This window comes from Mixophyes fleayi, chromosome 2 (assembly GCF_038048845.1).
Source record: "Mixophyes fleayi isolate aMixFle1 chromosome 2, aMixFle1.hap1, whole genome shotgun sequence".
Taxonomy (NCBI): Eukaryota; Metazoa; Chordata; class Amphibia; order Anura; family Limnodynastidae; genus Mixophyes; species Mixophyes fleayi.
The window spans coordinates 248,827,386-248,839,968 of record NC_134403.1 but is presented as its reverse complement, the minus strand read 5'-3'; the positions used below and the strand labels follow the sequence as shown (position 1 = coordinate 248,839,968).

Genomic DNA, 12,583 nt, shown 5'->3' with positions numbered 1-12,583 from the left:
GATCTCTTAAAATGACTTACAAAATAAAGCAGGCGTTCTAATAACAATTGTAATGCAACATAACTGTATTATGGCACACTGATATTTAAATATGGCAAACTGATAAAGCTGAGCCAGGCATATTTGCATTGTTTCCAAATAGAGCATTTTCTGATTTTCATCCTATTCCTTTTGGTGCTACATATTTGGATCTGTACTTGCATAAATTTAATACAACTTTTAATTAGATCACATTGGTCAAAGGAAACCGACATTAAACCTATGTACAAAAGAGTACTTTTTTTTTTTCCTGCCAATTTTCACAAAATTGCTTGAAAATACATACTGGGTCAAATGCATATTTTGTACATTTTGGTTTGCTTTTTACATGAAGGTCGTTTGTCAATCTTATTTTTGGAGGCATTTTAAAGAACTCCCATTCTAAATGTATCCTCAAGTCTTCACTGCATTAACTGCTTCTATTAATATAAAGTAAATTGTCAATCAACACACTGTAGATAAAAGGCATTAAAAGATCTTGAAGCTGCAAAAAATTGAGGTCAGATGACAAATTCTATTTTGTTAGAAATATTTTTGCATAAATGTGCCATGGATTAGCAGATAAAGTTGACTGACTGCTTTAGTGCACAATGGTGATCCTGATGAGAGTAGATGGATGGAATAAGGAAATTTTTACTGAATGTGGGCACTCATGCACATCGTATTGCACCACATGCAAAACAGTATTTTGTTTTGTAGGATTAGATATTTAAAATGAAATTCAAAGAGTGTAGAGAGTGCTGAGCCTTTTTCTCCCCTTGAAAAACTGTAGGAGAGTGATAAATGTAATAAAAAGACAGAATCTCAATGTTGCTTCACTATCATATATTATTTAAAACATAAATGAAACTTGGCCGAACAGTATTTTAGAGGACAAGAAAAAAAAATGTAATTAACGAAGCGGGAATTTTTAAAGTGATTATAAACAGGATTATACAGTCATGGGCAAAAGTTTTGAGAATGACAAATTGGTTTTCACAAAGTTTGCAGCTTCAGTGTTTTTAGACCTTTTTGTCAGATGTTGTTATGGTATACTGAAATAAAATGACAAAGCATTTCATAAGTGTCAAAGGCTTTTATTGACAATTACATTAAGTTTATGCAAAGAGTCAATATGTGTCAATCTTCTGAGCCACACATACTGACTGATGGACTTGTGTCATTCTCAAAACCTTTAGCCATGACTGTACATGTTCATTTCCATGGGGATCAACAATCCTTAAAAAGTAGGGGCAGTCACATGTGCCAAAAAATAAATGCAACATTACCCACCAAACACTAAAATAAGTCACAAGACCAATGTTGAACGTTTAATTAATTTCACTACATATAAATTACTTTAATGACAAGGGAATCCCTTATGCAAACTATGTAAGTTGTCTGTGTCTTGGCAGAAAATAAAGTGGTTGGCTCTTAAAAAACAAACATATTGCTTTTAAAAAAACATAAAAATGAAAAAAAGTACATTAAAAGTAATCAACACTTTTTTCATAAAATGTTTAATCCAAACGGAGGCAATCTCTGGTTCTGTGCGAGGATCGCAATGATCAACATGTCCTACATTGCACAGTATGTTGTACTGTGTAGTTTAACGAATCAGACATGTACATGGTATCCAGGAATGTCAAATTCAGTATATTTGTAAATATTACATTTTCAAATCTGTAGGTAGACTTGACGTACAGGATATTCCTGATCAGTTTAATATTGGGTCAATCATCCCAGTTCCTAAGAATGTTACAATACATAAACTTAAATACAGCAAATAAAAATAACAAGTCAGTGCTGACTGACTAAAGAGCTGATAAATAAAATTCAATAGATATATCTTTGACTGCATCATTATGTGTATACTTTATCCGATCTATTTAAATGACATTACTTGGGTCTCCAGCAGACTTATGGTAGAATACCATAGTCAGAATTTTTTTTTTATGATAGAGAGTTTACGTTATTGTCCCAGTATGCACCTAGAACAGCGTTTCTTAACTCTATTCATCAAGTACTCCTCAGATCAGGTTTTAAAGATTTCCCTTTGTGGAAACAGGAGCACTAATTCCTTACACACTCAAATAAAATTATTATTCTGTATATGATTAAGCAAAAACTCAAAACAAGACCTAGTGTACTTGAAAAAAGGAATCGTGAAACCATGCTCTAGAACAAGCAATATTTCATCATATTTAATTTGTGCAGAGTGTCTGTAGAAACTTCTCTCTTTTCATATCCAGTGCCAGTAGAAAGTTCTGCGTCCTCTCTTCCCTTCCTGTTCTGCACTGATGCATTAGCATCTGATAAATCTTTGTCTTTTCCTCTGCATCACTGTGCTCAACACTCCTTACATTCTTTTGGACCCAGGCCTGGTCATTTTCTATTTGAAGCCTAGCTTGCTCCCTGCTGTATAGCTCTTTGGCCTTCTGTAGATAGAGAACATTGCCAGAGATGAGATATAAAACAATGATGTAAATGAACAGAGAAACAACAGTTGCAACAAGAAAAAAAGAAAAATGGAATGACCCACAAGCATCCTTTTTGCTTTCATGAAGAAAAGCAATTGTTGCTCCACCCACCTGGATGGCACTGTGATTGTACTGATATCTCAACACAGCCTCACAGAGGTTCCAAAAGGTGTACTCTGGCCATAAGACTGACTGGAATACCAAGCAGGCATGTGATGTCTATAAGAGAAAGAGAATACATTATTATTTTATACGGTAGAAAAAGGAAAGACTGATTGGGATACAGATTAATTTGTGAAACGAAAAGTATATTTTAAATCTGACCTTCAAATTCCACTAGAGGTTAAACTACAGTGCACCCTCAAAAAAATTGAGAATTATACTCACCTTTAATTTCCTTTGCTTGACATACTCCATGGCAGCCCTGACAATGGGTTAATACCCTGATCAGCTTCGTGTAGACAGGAAGAATTTTGTTCCAACTGTACACTATTTAAGGCAGCCCCTCCTCTTCCTCAGTGTCTTTTGTAACTTCCCAAGCCGTCCTGTAACATAACTATTAGAACAAGGGTGGGAAAATATAGGGCTGCCTTGGATTATGTCAAGGAAAGGAAATTAACAGAGAGTATAATTCTAAATTTCTTTCCCAACGCCATGGCAGCCCTGACAATGGGACATACCAAAGCAGTACAATATTTTGGGGGGCAGGGCAATAAAAAAAAAAAAAAACAACATCTTAATATCAGTCAACAAAAATTTATTTACACCGTTTGCTGGAGAATTCTTCTCCCAAACTATGTCTCCGTAGAGGCTGAAACGTCAAGCAGATAATGCTTAGAAAAAGTGTGCATCGACGACCATCCGGCTACCTTACAGATGTCGGTTGCCGATGCATAGGTTCTATGCGCCCAGTAGGTTGCTACCGCCTCCGTTGAATGCGCCTTCAGTATCTTGGGTACGTCACTCCCTTTCCCCCTGTAGGCCTGTGCAATCACTTCTCTAATCCACTTCGCCAATGTGGGTTTGGATGGGGCAAGCCCCTTGCGAGGACGTTCAGGAAGTACAAATAGTTACTTTGTCTTCCTAAGCTTTTCTGTCTTGACAATGTAGGTAGATATGGCTGTCACCACAGCTAGAGTATGAAGCCACCTCTCCTCACTATTAGTGGGATGAGGATAGAGAGACGGTAGTACCAATTCTTGATTGATGTGGAAGGAAGAAACAACCTTGGGTAGATAATCAGTGTTCGTCCTCAAAATCACCTTATCTTCATAAATGTTCAGGAAGGGTTCCTCACACCATAAGGCGTGTATGTCACCTATCCGGCGAGTCAAAGTGATTGCCACTAGAAAGAGCACTTTCCGAGTGAGCCATTTGAGAGAGATGTCCTGCAATGGTTCGAAGGGGTCAGTGGTTAAGGCATCCAGGACAATATTAAGGTCCCAAGGGGCCAAGAATCGTTTCACTCTTGGTCGTAACCTCTTCAGTGCCTGAAAGAATTGGAAGACAAGATCCTGAGATGACAGCCTAGTATCAAGAAAGATGTTAAGAGCAGATATTTGCACCGTCAGTGTAGACAGTGCTAGTCCTTTCACGAAACCATCTTTCAGAAACCAACACATCTGGAACACTAGCGGACATGGGATCCTTCGCCATGTTTTTCGCCCAATAAATGATTTTTTTCCAAATTCTGTAATAAAATATAGGAGGAATTATTTTTCCTTGACCGAATTAGAATGCCGTATTACCTCATCTGAAACACCTTTGGAGTTCAATAGCTGACGCTCAGTCTCCACGTCATCAAACCAAGGGAGTCTGGATTTGGATGCAGACCCAGACCCCGATGTAGGAGATCTGGACTGACCAGCAACGGCCATGGATGCTCCAGCAGCACCCCTTCGTGCTACTGTGAACCAGCGGCGACGCGGCCACGCTGGGAGGACTATTACCTCCACCTTTTCCTTCCTTATCTTCCCGAGTACCTGATGGATGACTGGATAGGGAGGAAACACGTACCCCAGCTTGAAGTTCCACTGGATTGACAGGGCATCTATCCCTAGAGCCCTGTTGTGACAGGAGTAGAAGAGGGGTACCTTGGCATTGTTCCTTGTGGCCATCAGGTCTATTTCTGGCATTCCAAATCTGCGTCGTATAAGTTGAAAAACCTCTTTATGCAACTCCCATTCTCCTGGGTGGATTTGGTTTTTGCTTAAGTAGTCCGCGACTACGTTGTCTTTGCCTGCCACGTGAAGGGCTGAGAGAAATCTCAGGTTAGTCTCTGCTCATGCCATTAGGGTGGTTATTTTGGCTGGCATTGCTCTGCTCTTGGAACCACCCTGTTGGTTTATAAAGGCAACTACAGTCCTGTTGTCGGAGAATACTCGCAGATGTTTGTCTTGCAAGTAGAACTGGAAGTACTGGACTGCATGCCAGACCGCTCTCATCTCCAAGATGAGAAGTCTCTTTTTGTCTTGCCTAGTGCCCTGTGTGACCATCGCCTGCATGTGAGCACCCCAAGCGACTGAACTGGTATCTGTGGTAAGAATACACCAGTCTGACATCGAGAGTCACACCTTGCTTTCTCAGGGCTCGGAGCTGCCACCAGCTTTGGGACTGTCTTGCCGACCTTGAGAGGTTGATTTTGGAATTTACCCCACTGTGCAAAGAGGTTTGCTTGAAGATTTCTCATATGCCATCTTGTCCATGGAAGGATTCCCATTGTTGAGGAAAACATTCCTAGGAGGCGAAGACAGGTTCGTGCTGAAACTCGAGGTTGAATCTGAACTTGATGCGCTAAGGACTGGATTTTGTCCAATCTTTCTTGAGAAAGACAGACCTTGTCCGTTCTTGTATTTATTTGCACTCCTTCAAACACAAGCTGTTGCGACGGTGACAAATGGCTTTTTGATACATTGATTAACCAACCGTGCTGTTGCAGAAACTGAATTATTTGGGATGTAACCTCCAAGGCTGCTTCTTCTGACTGTGTGCGTATCTGGACAACATCCTGATTTCAGCAAAGTCACTCCTCTCTCTTTGAGTGTCGCTATGAGAACTATAAAAAGGACTTTGGCCTTTCCACATCTCCAAGAACATTCACCAAACGGAAGACAAGTAACCTGGAAGCGGCATCCCTGAATGCAAAATCTCAGGAATTGCTGGTGATGGGTCGCGATCGGAATATGAAAATATGCATCCTTTAAGTCTATTGCCATCAGAAAATCTCCTGTTTCTACCGCCTTGAGGATTGAGTTGATAGCAATTGAGAGCTCGTAAATCTAATACCATTCTGAAGGCACCTGATGCTTTCTGGACGAGGAACAGTCTGGAATAGAACCCCATGTTTTCCTGTTTTGTTGGTACTTGTACGATAGCCTAAAAGGCCTGGTGAAAACAGAGGCTTTCTTTCAATGCTTGCTGTTCCAAGAAGGACGTGGGACTTCTTGACTGGACAAACCTGTTTCCTTTTTGCCATGGATGGAATTCTATCGCATATCCTCTGGTGACTATCTCCTGGACCTACTTGTCTTGTGTGGTCCGATTCCAAATTTTTGCAAAGTGCAATATCCTGCCGCCCACTGGAGTTAGTGGAGACTTGATCTGTAGATAGTCATTGGGTTCTTTGCGGTCCTTGTCTTGCCATATTATCTTGGTGTCTGGAATATTGTCTCCCAGGCCTATAGGCACAGGCTTCTTTAAACTGTTGCCTTGGAGAGTAAGAGAGGAAACGTCTCCCTTTACGGTCTTGTGGCAGACGATTAGCATTACCACTTGCTAGTCTCTGCATCAGATAATCCAGTTTTTCTCCAAATAAGAAATTACCTTCATATGGAAGCATTGTGAGATGGCTTTTGGATTGATCTACCGCCCACGGACGTAATCAAAGTGTTCTTCTCGCCAGAACTGTCAAGGCCATGCTCTTGGAAGAGAACACAATCGTATCCAATGAGGCTTCACACAAGAAAGCAATGCTTTTCTGTATAATCTCTAAGGATTTTAGAAGACACAATCTATTTATCTTATCTTCAATACGTGTATGCAGTGTGCTGGCCCACATCCTAAGGGCTCTAGCTACCGAACCCATGGCTATCCCAGACTTTACACATCTCCTCAGGCATAACTCTAATTTCCTGAATGAAGTCTCCATTCACCTATCCATGGCCTCTTTCAAAAGGTCCCCCATCATCCCATGGGAGAGTGGTCCTTGAGGATAAGCCGGCTATGGCTGAATCCACTTTAGGTACCAAACACCATTTCAGCATACCCTCATCCTGGCAGGGGTACATGCGGTTCAGTCTCCCCATATTAGGATGACTTTTGTCTAGGGTTGCCACTTCTTAGAGATCAAGGGCTAGATTTACTAAGCTACCGGGTTTGAAAAAGTGGGGATGTTGCCTATAGCAACCAATCAGATATTAGCTTTGCCATTTTGTAGAAGGTACTAAATAAATGAAAGCTAATATCTGATTGGTTGCTATAGGCAACATCCCCACTTTTTCAAACCCGCAGCTTAGTAAATCTAGCCCCAAGTCTTTTACCACCTTATGGGTATGGAATACTCTATATTTTACTTGGTGTTTCGAGAACAATGCATCCTGAGGTTTGACCGGAACTGTTGGTTCCTTAATGCCTAGAACCTTGTTAAATATGCTTAAGAATAACATTCACAGTATACAAATTAAACATTCTGGGATCCTCTTTCACCCCAGTCCGAATCCCACTCCTGAGGGGAACTGAATGTTTCAGGAGGATGGCTCTGGCCTCATTTCCTCCATATTTTCTCCTATAGAAATCCTGTCCCTCTTTGTTCCCTGTTCTGGAGCCTGAAAATCCTGCATCGCTTTAACCATCCATGAAAAGAATTGCTGGAATTGTTCAGGGGATGGGTCAAGCTCTTCGTTTCAGGGGTGCATGACACATAACGGATCAGTACAATCTTTCGGCAATCGGCCATCACAAGCTGCACTGCACACTTTACATTTCCTTTTTTCCTGCACAAGCTCCACAGAGGTACTGTAAACAATAGTTTTTTGTTCTAAGTAACCTATTCTAATAGTACAAAATACTCACTCTAAGGGCTTACCTTGGGGTGTCCTTCAGCTTTTGGGGCGGGCTCCTGGTTCAAAGTGCACTTAATCCAGATAGCTGCTAGATCCTGCAGCGTACAATCACCTATAGCCAACAATGAACTCATATAATGGGCTTCAGTTGCTTAAATAAGGTGCCTGCTTTGACATCAAAGTGTGTATCGCAGGTTTTAATTGTCCTCATCTGTCCATCCTGACAGGTGAACTGTTCGAGTGTAGCGCTGCCAGCAACCCTGCAGTACACTGCACATGTGCGCGTCCTCTGCGCGTGCATCCATAATGCGTGCATGCCCACCAGACGCCCAGGCAGCTAAGAGAAAACTTCCACAGTGAAGAAACCGATACTCCCGGCACATGCCCCACTGGTACTGTATAAATACACAGCAGTCTCCAGAGGAAAGTCACAAACCTCAAAAAAAAAAAAAATAGCTGAAGAGTTCTGACTTACACAGGCATTAATGTAAACACAAAAACTGTGCGGTAGTTAGCTTAATGGAATGGGTTTTCGTGGTCAAGCAGCTGCATGCAAGCCTCACATCACCAAGACCAATGCCAAGCGAGTCTGAGTTTGGCGGATGCCAGGAGAATGTTACCTGCCTGACTGCATTATGCCAACTGTGACGTTTCGCGGAGGAGGGATAATGGTATGGGGCTGTTTATCAGGGTTTGGGCTAGGCCCCTTATCTCCAGTAAAGGGCAATCTTAATGTTTCAGAATACAAAGTCATTTTGGACAATGCTATGCTTCCAACTTTGTGCCAACAGTTTTGGAAAGGCCCTTTTCTATTCTAACATGACTGTGCCCCAGCGCATAAATCAAGGAGTACAAAGACTTGGTTTGATGAGTTCGGTGTGGAAGAACTTGACTGGCCCACATAGAGCCCTAACCTCAACCCCATCGAACACCTTTCGGATGAACTGGAATGGAGATTTGCGAGCCAGGCCTTCTCATCCAACATCAGTGCCTGACCTCATAAATGCTCTACAGAATGAATGGGCATAAATTTCTGCAGAAACACTCCAGGCATCTTGCAGAAAGCCTTTCAAGAAGAGTGGAAGTTGATATTGCTGCAAAAAGGGGGACCAACTCCATATTAAAGTATATGTATTTAAATACAATGTCATTACAGTCCCTGTTGTCCATATAGTGTATATCTCTCAATACATAGATATATAGATCTCTCCAAGTAAAAAAAAAAAAAAAAATTATCATTGTGTATCCCAATAGGCAGTGAAACTATTACCCGTTGTACTTTCACAGGAATAGTAGTGCTCCAACTAGCTCAACTGTGTTCTCTCACAGCATGAAACAGTGCAGTTCAGCTGGGCTGACATTTATGGAGGAAAGATATCCAAATGATCTGTGAGCACAGCGGTTCTTAAAAGGGCACCAAAAATAAGGGCAGCAGAGATAAGCTTAGTGGGGGGGGATTATGCTCCCCCATGATGTTCCAATGCTATGAATTGTGGTCTGTCTATATTAGCCACTTTGTCTGAAGATCATTATCAAACATGGTTAGTGTGGAGTGTGAATTAAGTCTTGTGTGTCAGCTGGGGAATCAGAAGATCGCGACACTGTGAAACATCTCTGTGTAAGCTGGTCAAGGAGGGAGAGACACTGAATATCCTAAGTGCAAGCGGATTGTAACAGGACAGCATAGCCATGGTGACAAGGGGTTGGTCTCTGTGAACCATCAACCGATCAAGCACTGGAACATCGGTGTTGGCGCATAGTACTGTGAAGCGCTTCCCAATAAACTTGCTGAATATAAGCATACAGTATATCCCTACACACTTCAGAATTCATCCTGCTGCTTCTGTCTCATCAATAAACATTAGTGACCCAGTGCCACTGGAAGCCATGCATGAACATGCCATGACATCATTCTGGTAAAGGTTGATCTCAGTTTCATACATCCAAAGAACGTTGTTCCAGAACTGGACCGACTTATTTTTTTTAGATTCTTGTGGTGAACCCTCTGTATTTGCTCTTGTGAAGGGTTTTCTATATGGTAGACTTGGATAATGATATTCCTACCCCCAGGAGAGTGTTCTTTACTTGGCTGGATGTTGTGAAGGGATTTTTCTTCACCATGTAAAGTGATCCTGCGATCATCCACCAGCTATTGTCTTCCGTGGACGTCAAAGCCTTTTTGTGTTGCCAAGCTCACCAATGCATTCTTTTTTTTCCTCAGAATGTACCAGTCTGGTGATTTGCCACACCTAAGGTCCCCACTATTTCTGATGAATTATTTTTGCTTTTTCAGCCTAAGGATGGCCTGTTTCACTTGCTTTCAAATGTGGTCAACATGTGGTCAAAGAAGCTCTCAATGCAACAGCTTCCAAATGCAAATGCGACACTTGAAATCAATGCCAGACCTTTTGCCTGCTTAATTGATAAAAAAATAACGAAGGAATAGCCCACACCTGTCCATGAAACAGCTTATGAGTCAAATGTAAAATTGCGTTTGGCCCCTTGAAAAAGAGGGGGCTACATATGAAACAGCTGTACATCTTAAAATCCTTCCTCCAATTTAAATGTGCATACACTCAAACTAAAAGATGATAGTCTGCACTTTCCACCAATATTAATTACATAACTAACGTAAATGTGTTGTTGTAAACAGCTAAAAATAACAAAACTTATGCCAGTGTCCAAATATATATTGACCTAACCCTGTCTGTGTACGTAAAAAATAAAACTGTGTGATAGATATATATATATATATATATATATATATATATATATATATATAATTACTTTTTTTTTTAAAATTAACCAAAATTTGCATGTCATTTATTGCAATATATCCCCTGCAAAGTACAAACTTGTTTTTGTCCACTGGATAATCCTGATAATGACTGTAACAAGACCAGTTACAATATTAAAGTAGATATGGTGTAAACATGTATCAATAGGAATCAACAGTTTAGTGTAGAATTTAGAAGGTTTTTAGAATGTGAAGTAAATGACATTCCATTAGCGACATTTAGTTAACTCTAAAAATATAACAAAAAGTCTACATAAAATTATACAACAGATAACGGACTTTTTTTTAACTCTTAGATATACATATGCAGGCTGCAAGACAGAAACCTGCAACTGGATACTATTACATAGAGGCACCTATGAACACTGAAAGTAAGTCAGCTGAAGCAAAATAAACTTCCAGTTTGCCCATCAACATGCTTGTTAATATGGCTGTAGATAACCAAAGTCACAGAAAGACTGCTGTCATTTTACAGCTATGATCAGATAAATTTTCGACCAATCTCTCAACTGATGCTTTTCTTGTACCGTTTTATAATGGATAAGTGCAGGGTTGGGAGTGCAACCATCCATTATTGACACATCATCAGGTTTCCTCAATTTGTACACTGATCAGTTTGGCTTCAGATTGGCTGTGTTCAAAAATGAGAGAAAGGGCTGCTCTGACTAAAGAAATAACCATGTTTTTCTACATTGAACAAATATTTAACAAATCGGCAACTTCACTTATCTTCCGCCATTAAAATGGATTTTCCATTTGAATAGCTCTCTAAAAAGGATTGTTAAAAATATAATTCCACAAAATATTGTTCTGCTTTTAATGCAAAACGAATTGAGGGAGACTTACCTGCCACAGAAGGAAGTCACTGAGACGAATTTCACCAGAGGTACGGATGAGAAGGTCAGGGTTTGGAGAATTTGAGGTATATAAACAATGGTCCAATAAACTCTCAGATACATCACTAGAAAAATATACGAGATTTTAAGCAGAGGTTGTGAAACCTTTTTTGGGCTGTGGTCCAGATTAAATCAGAGGGTGGGAGGAAGAAATATAAGTTGCTGATATATTGAAAAATATTTTATGAACTCGCAATAAAACATTCTAAAAAGAAAAAAAAGGGATCTGGAATTTAGCAATTCTCCAACCGCATATCTACAATTATTCATTCTTACCATTCACACAGATAGACAAGGACATGTGATCTAGTAGTCATACAATACCTTACAATATATTTAAAAATAATCACTGCTCATGGACATACATCCACAAATACATGCATGAATATTCAAAACATTCTCCTAGAAAGCTACCTGGGATCTAGAAGACCCTCTTGCACTCCCCAGGCTGCCTCTCGAACAGCATTGCTGATCTCATGTCTGGACGTGTAAGCAAAGCAAACATTTAGGAAACACCTGAAGACAAAAAATCCAGAGGGACACGTGTTAAAAATTTTCAGTAGCTATATAGAGAAACACAAATCAGATATATGGGTCTGACGAACCACAGTGATACATTATGGAATACAATGTATGCTAGTACAATATTAAACACACGCACACACAAAAAAAACCAAAACATTTTGGATGAACTATTCTAGTACTAAAGTTAGGTAATTTATAACCAAACCATGGTTGAGGGAAAATGACATCCAACATATGGCTGCCCATTCCCTTAAATTTTAGTTCACTCCTTTGCATGCAGAATATTAAATTATTTTACTGATGACTACAAGGTTAAGTACATAGGTCCTGTTAGAAGACTAAGTACTACTATAAAAACTTATATTAATAATTGTTTATTATTCTGTAGATCACAAATTCTCAAAAAAAGAGTATCATAAATTCGTAGCCCAAAACAATGGACCCTTTTTTTTAGTGTGTAATCTATAGGTTAGGAGAGTCTTTTTCTACTAAATGTAGACTTGGTAATTAACATGCAGATTAATGTCTGGAGCTTTTGATTGACATGAATTAATCACACATTCAAGAAGGTCAGCAACTTTCTGAAACAGCAGATTTCATTGCAGGCCTGAACCAGACTTTAGGAGAGACACTTCAGGGAGACCCCAGTAAATAAAAAGTGACCATTGTTTTATATAGAGAGAATCATCATATTCAGGAAGATTACTTACTTAGATACTGTTGATTTGTGTTACTAGGAACGTGTTATCTGTACAATATTCTTCATTTTTTTTTTTTAATTGCATAGAAAATAAATCTACACAACTC

At 39.8% G+C, this 12,583-nt stretch overlaps 1 protein-coding gene across 1 annotated transcript in view; it reads right to left on the bottom strand.

Annotated features, from left to right (window-relative positions):
- Positions 1–1,336: 1,336 nt before the first annotated feature.
- Positions 1,337–12,583, bottom strand: part of DHDDS (dehydrodolichyl diphosphate synthase subunit) — a 31,272-nt gene continuing 20,025 nt past the window's right edge. The window contains exons 6-9 of the mRNA XM_075195773.1: positions 11,666–11,767; positions 11,202–11,316; positions 2,610–2,717; positions 1,337–2,456 (exon numbers count right to left, since the gene is read on the bottom strand). Coding sequence (XP_075051874.1) covers positions 2,223–2,456; positions 2,610–2,717; positions 11,202–11,316; positions 11,666–11,767 — 559 coding nt within the window. The 3' untranslated portion in view covers positions 1,337–2,222. The remainder of the gene's footprint in view (positions 2,457–2,609; positions 2,718–11,201; positions 11,317–11,665; positions 11,768–12,583) is intronic.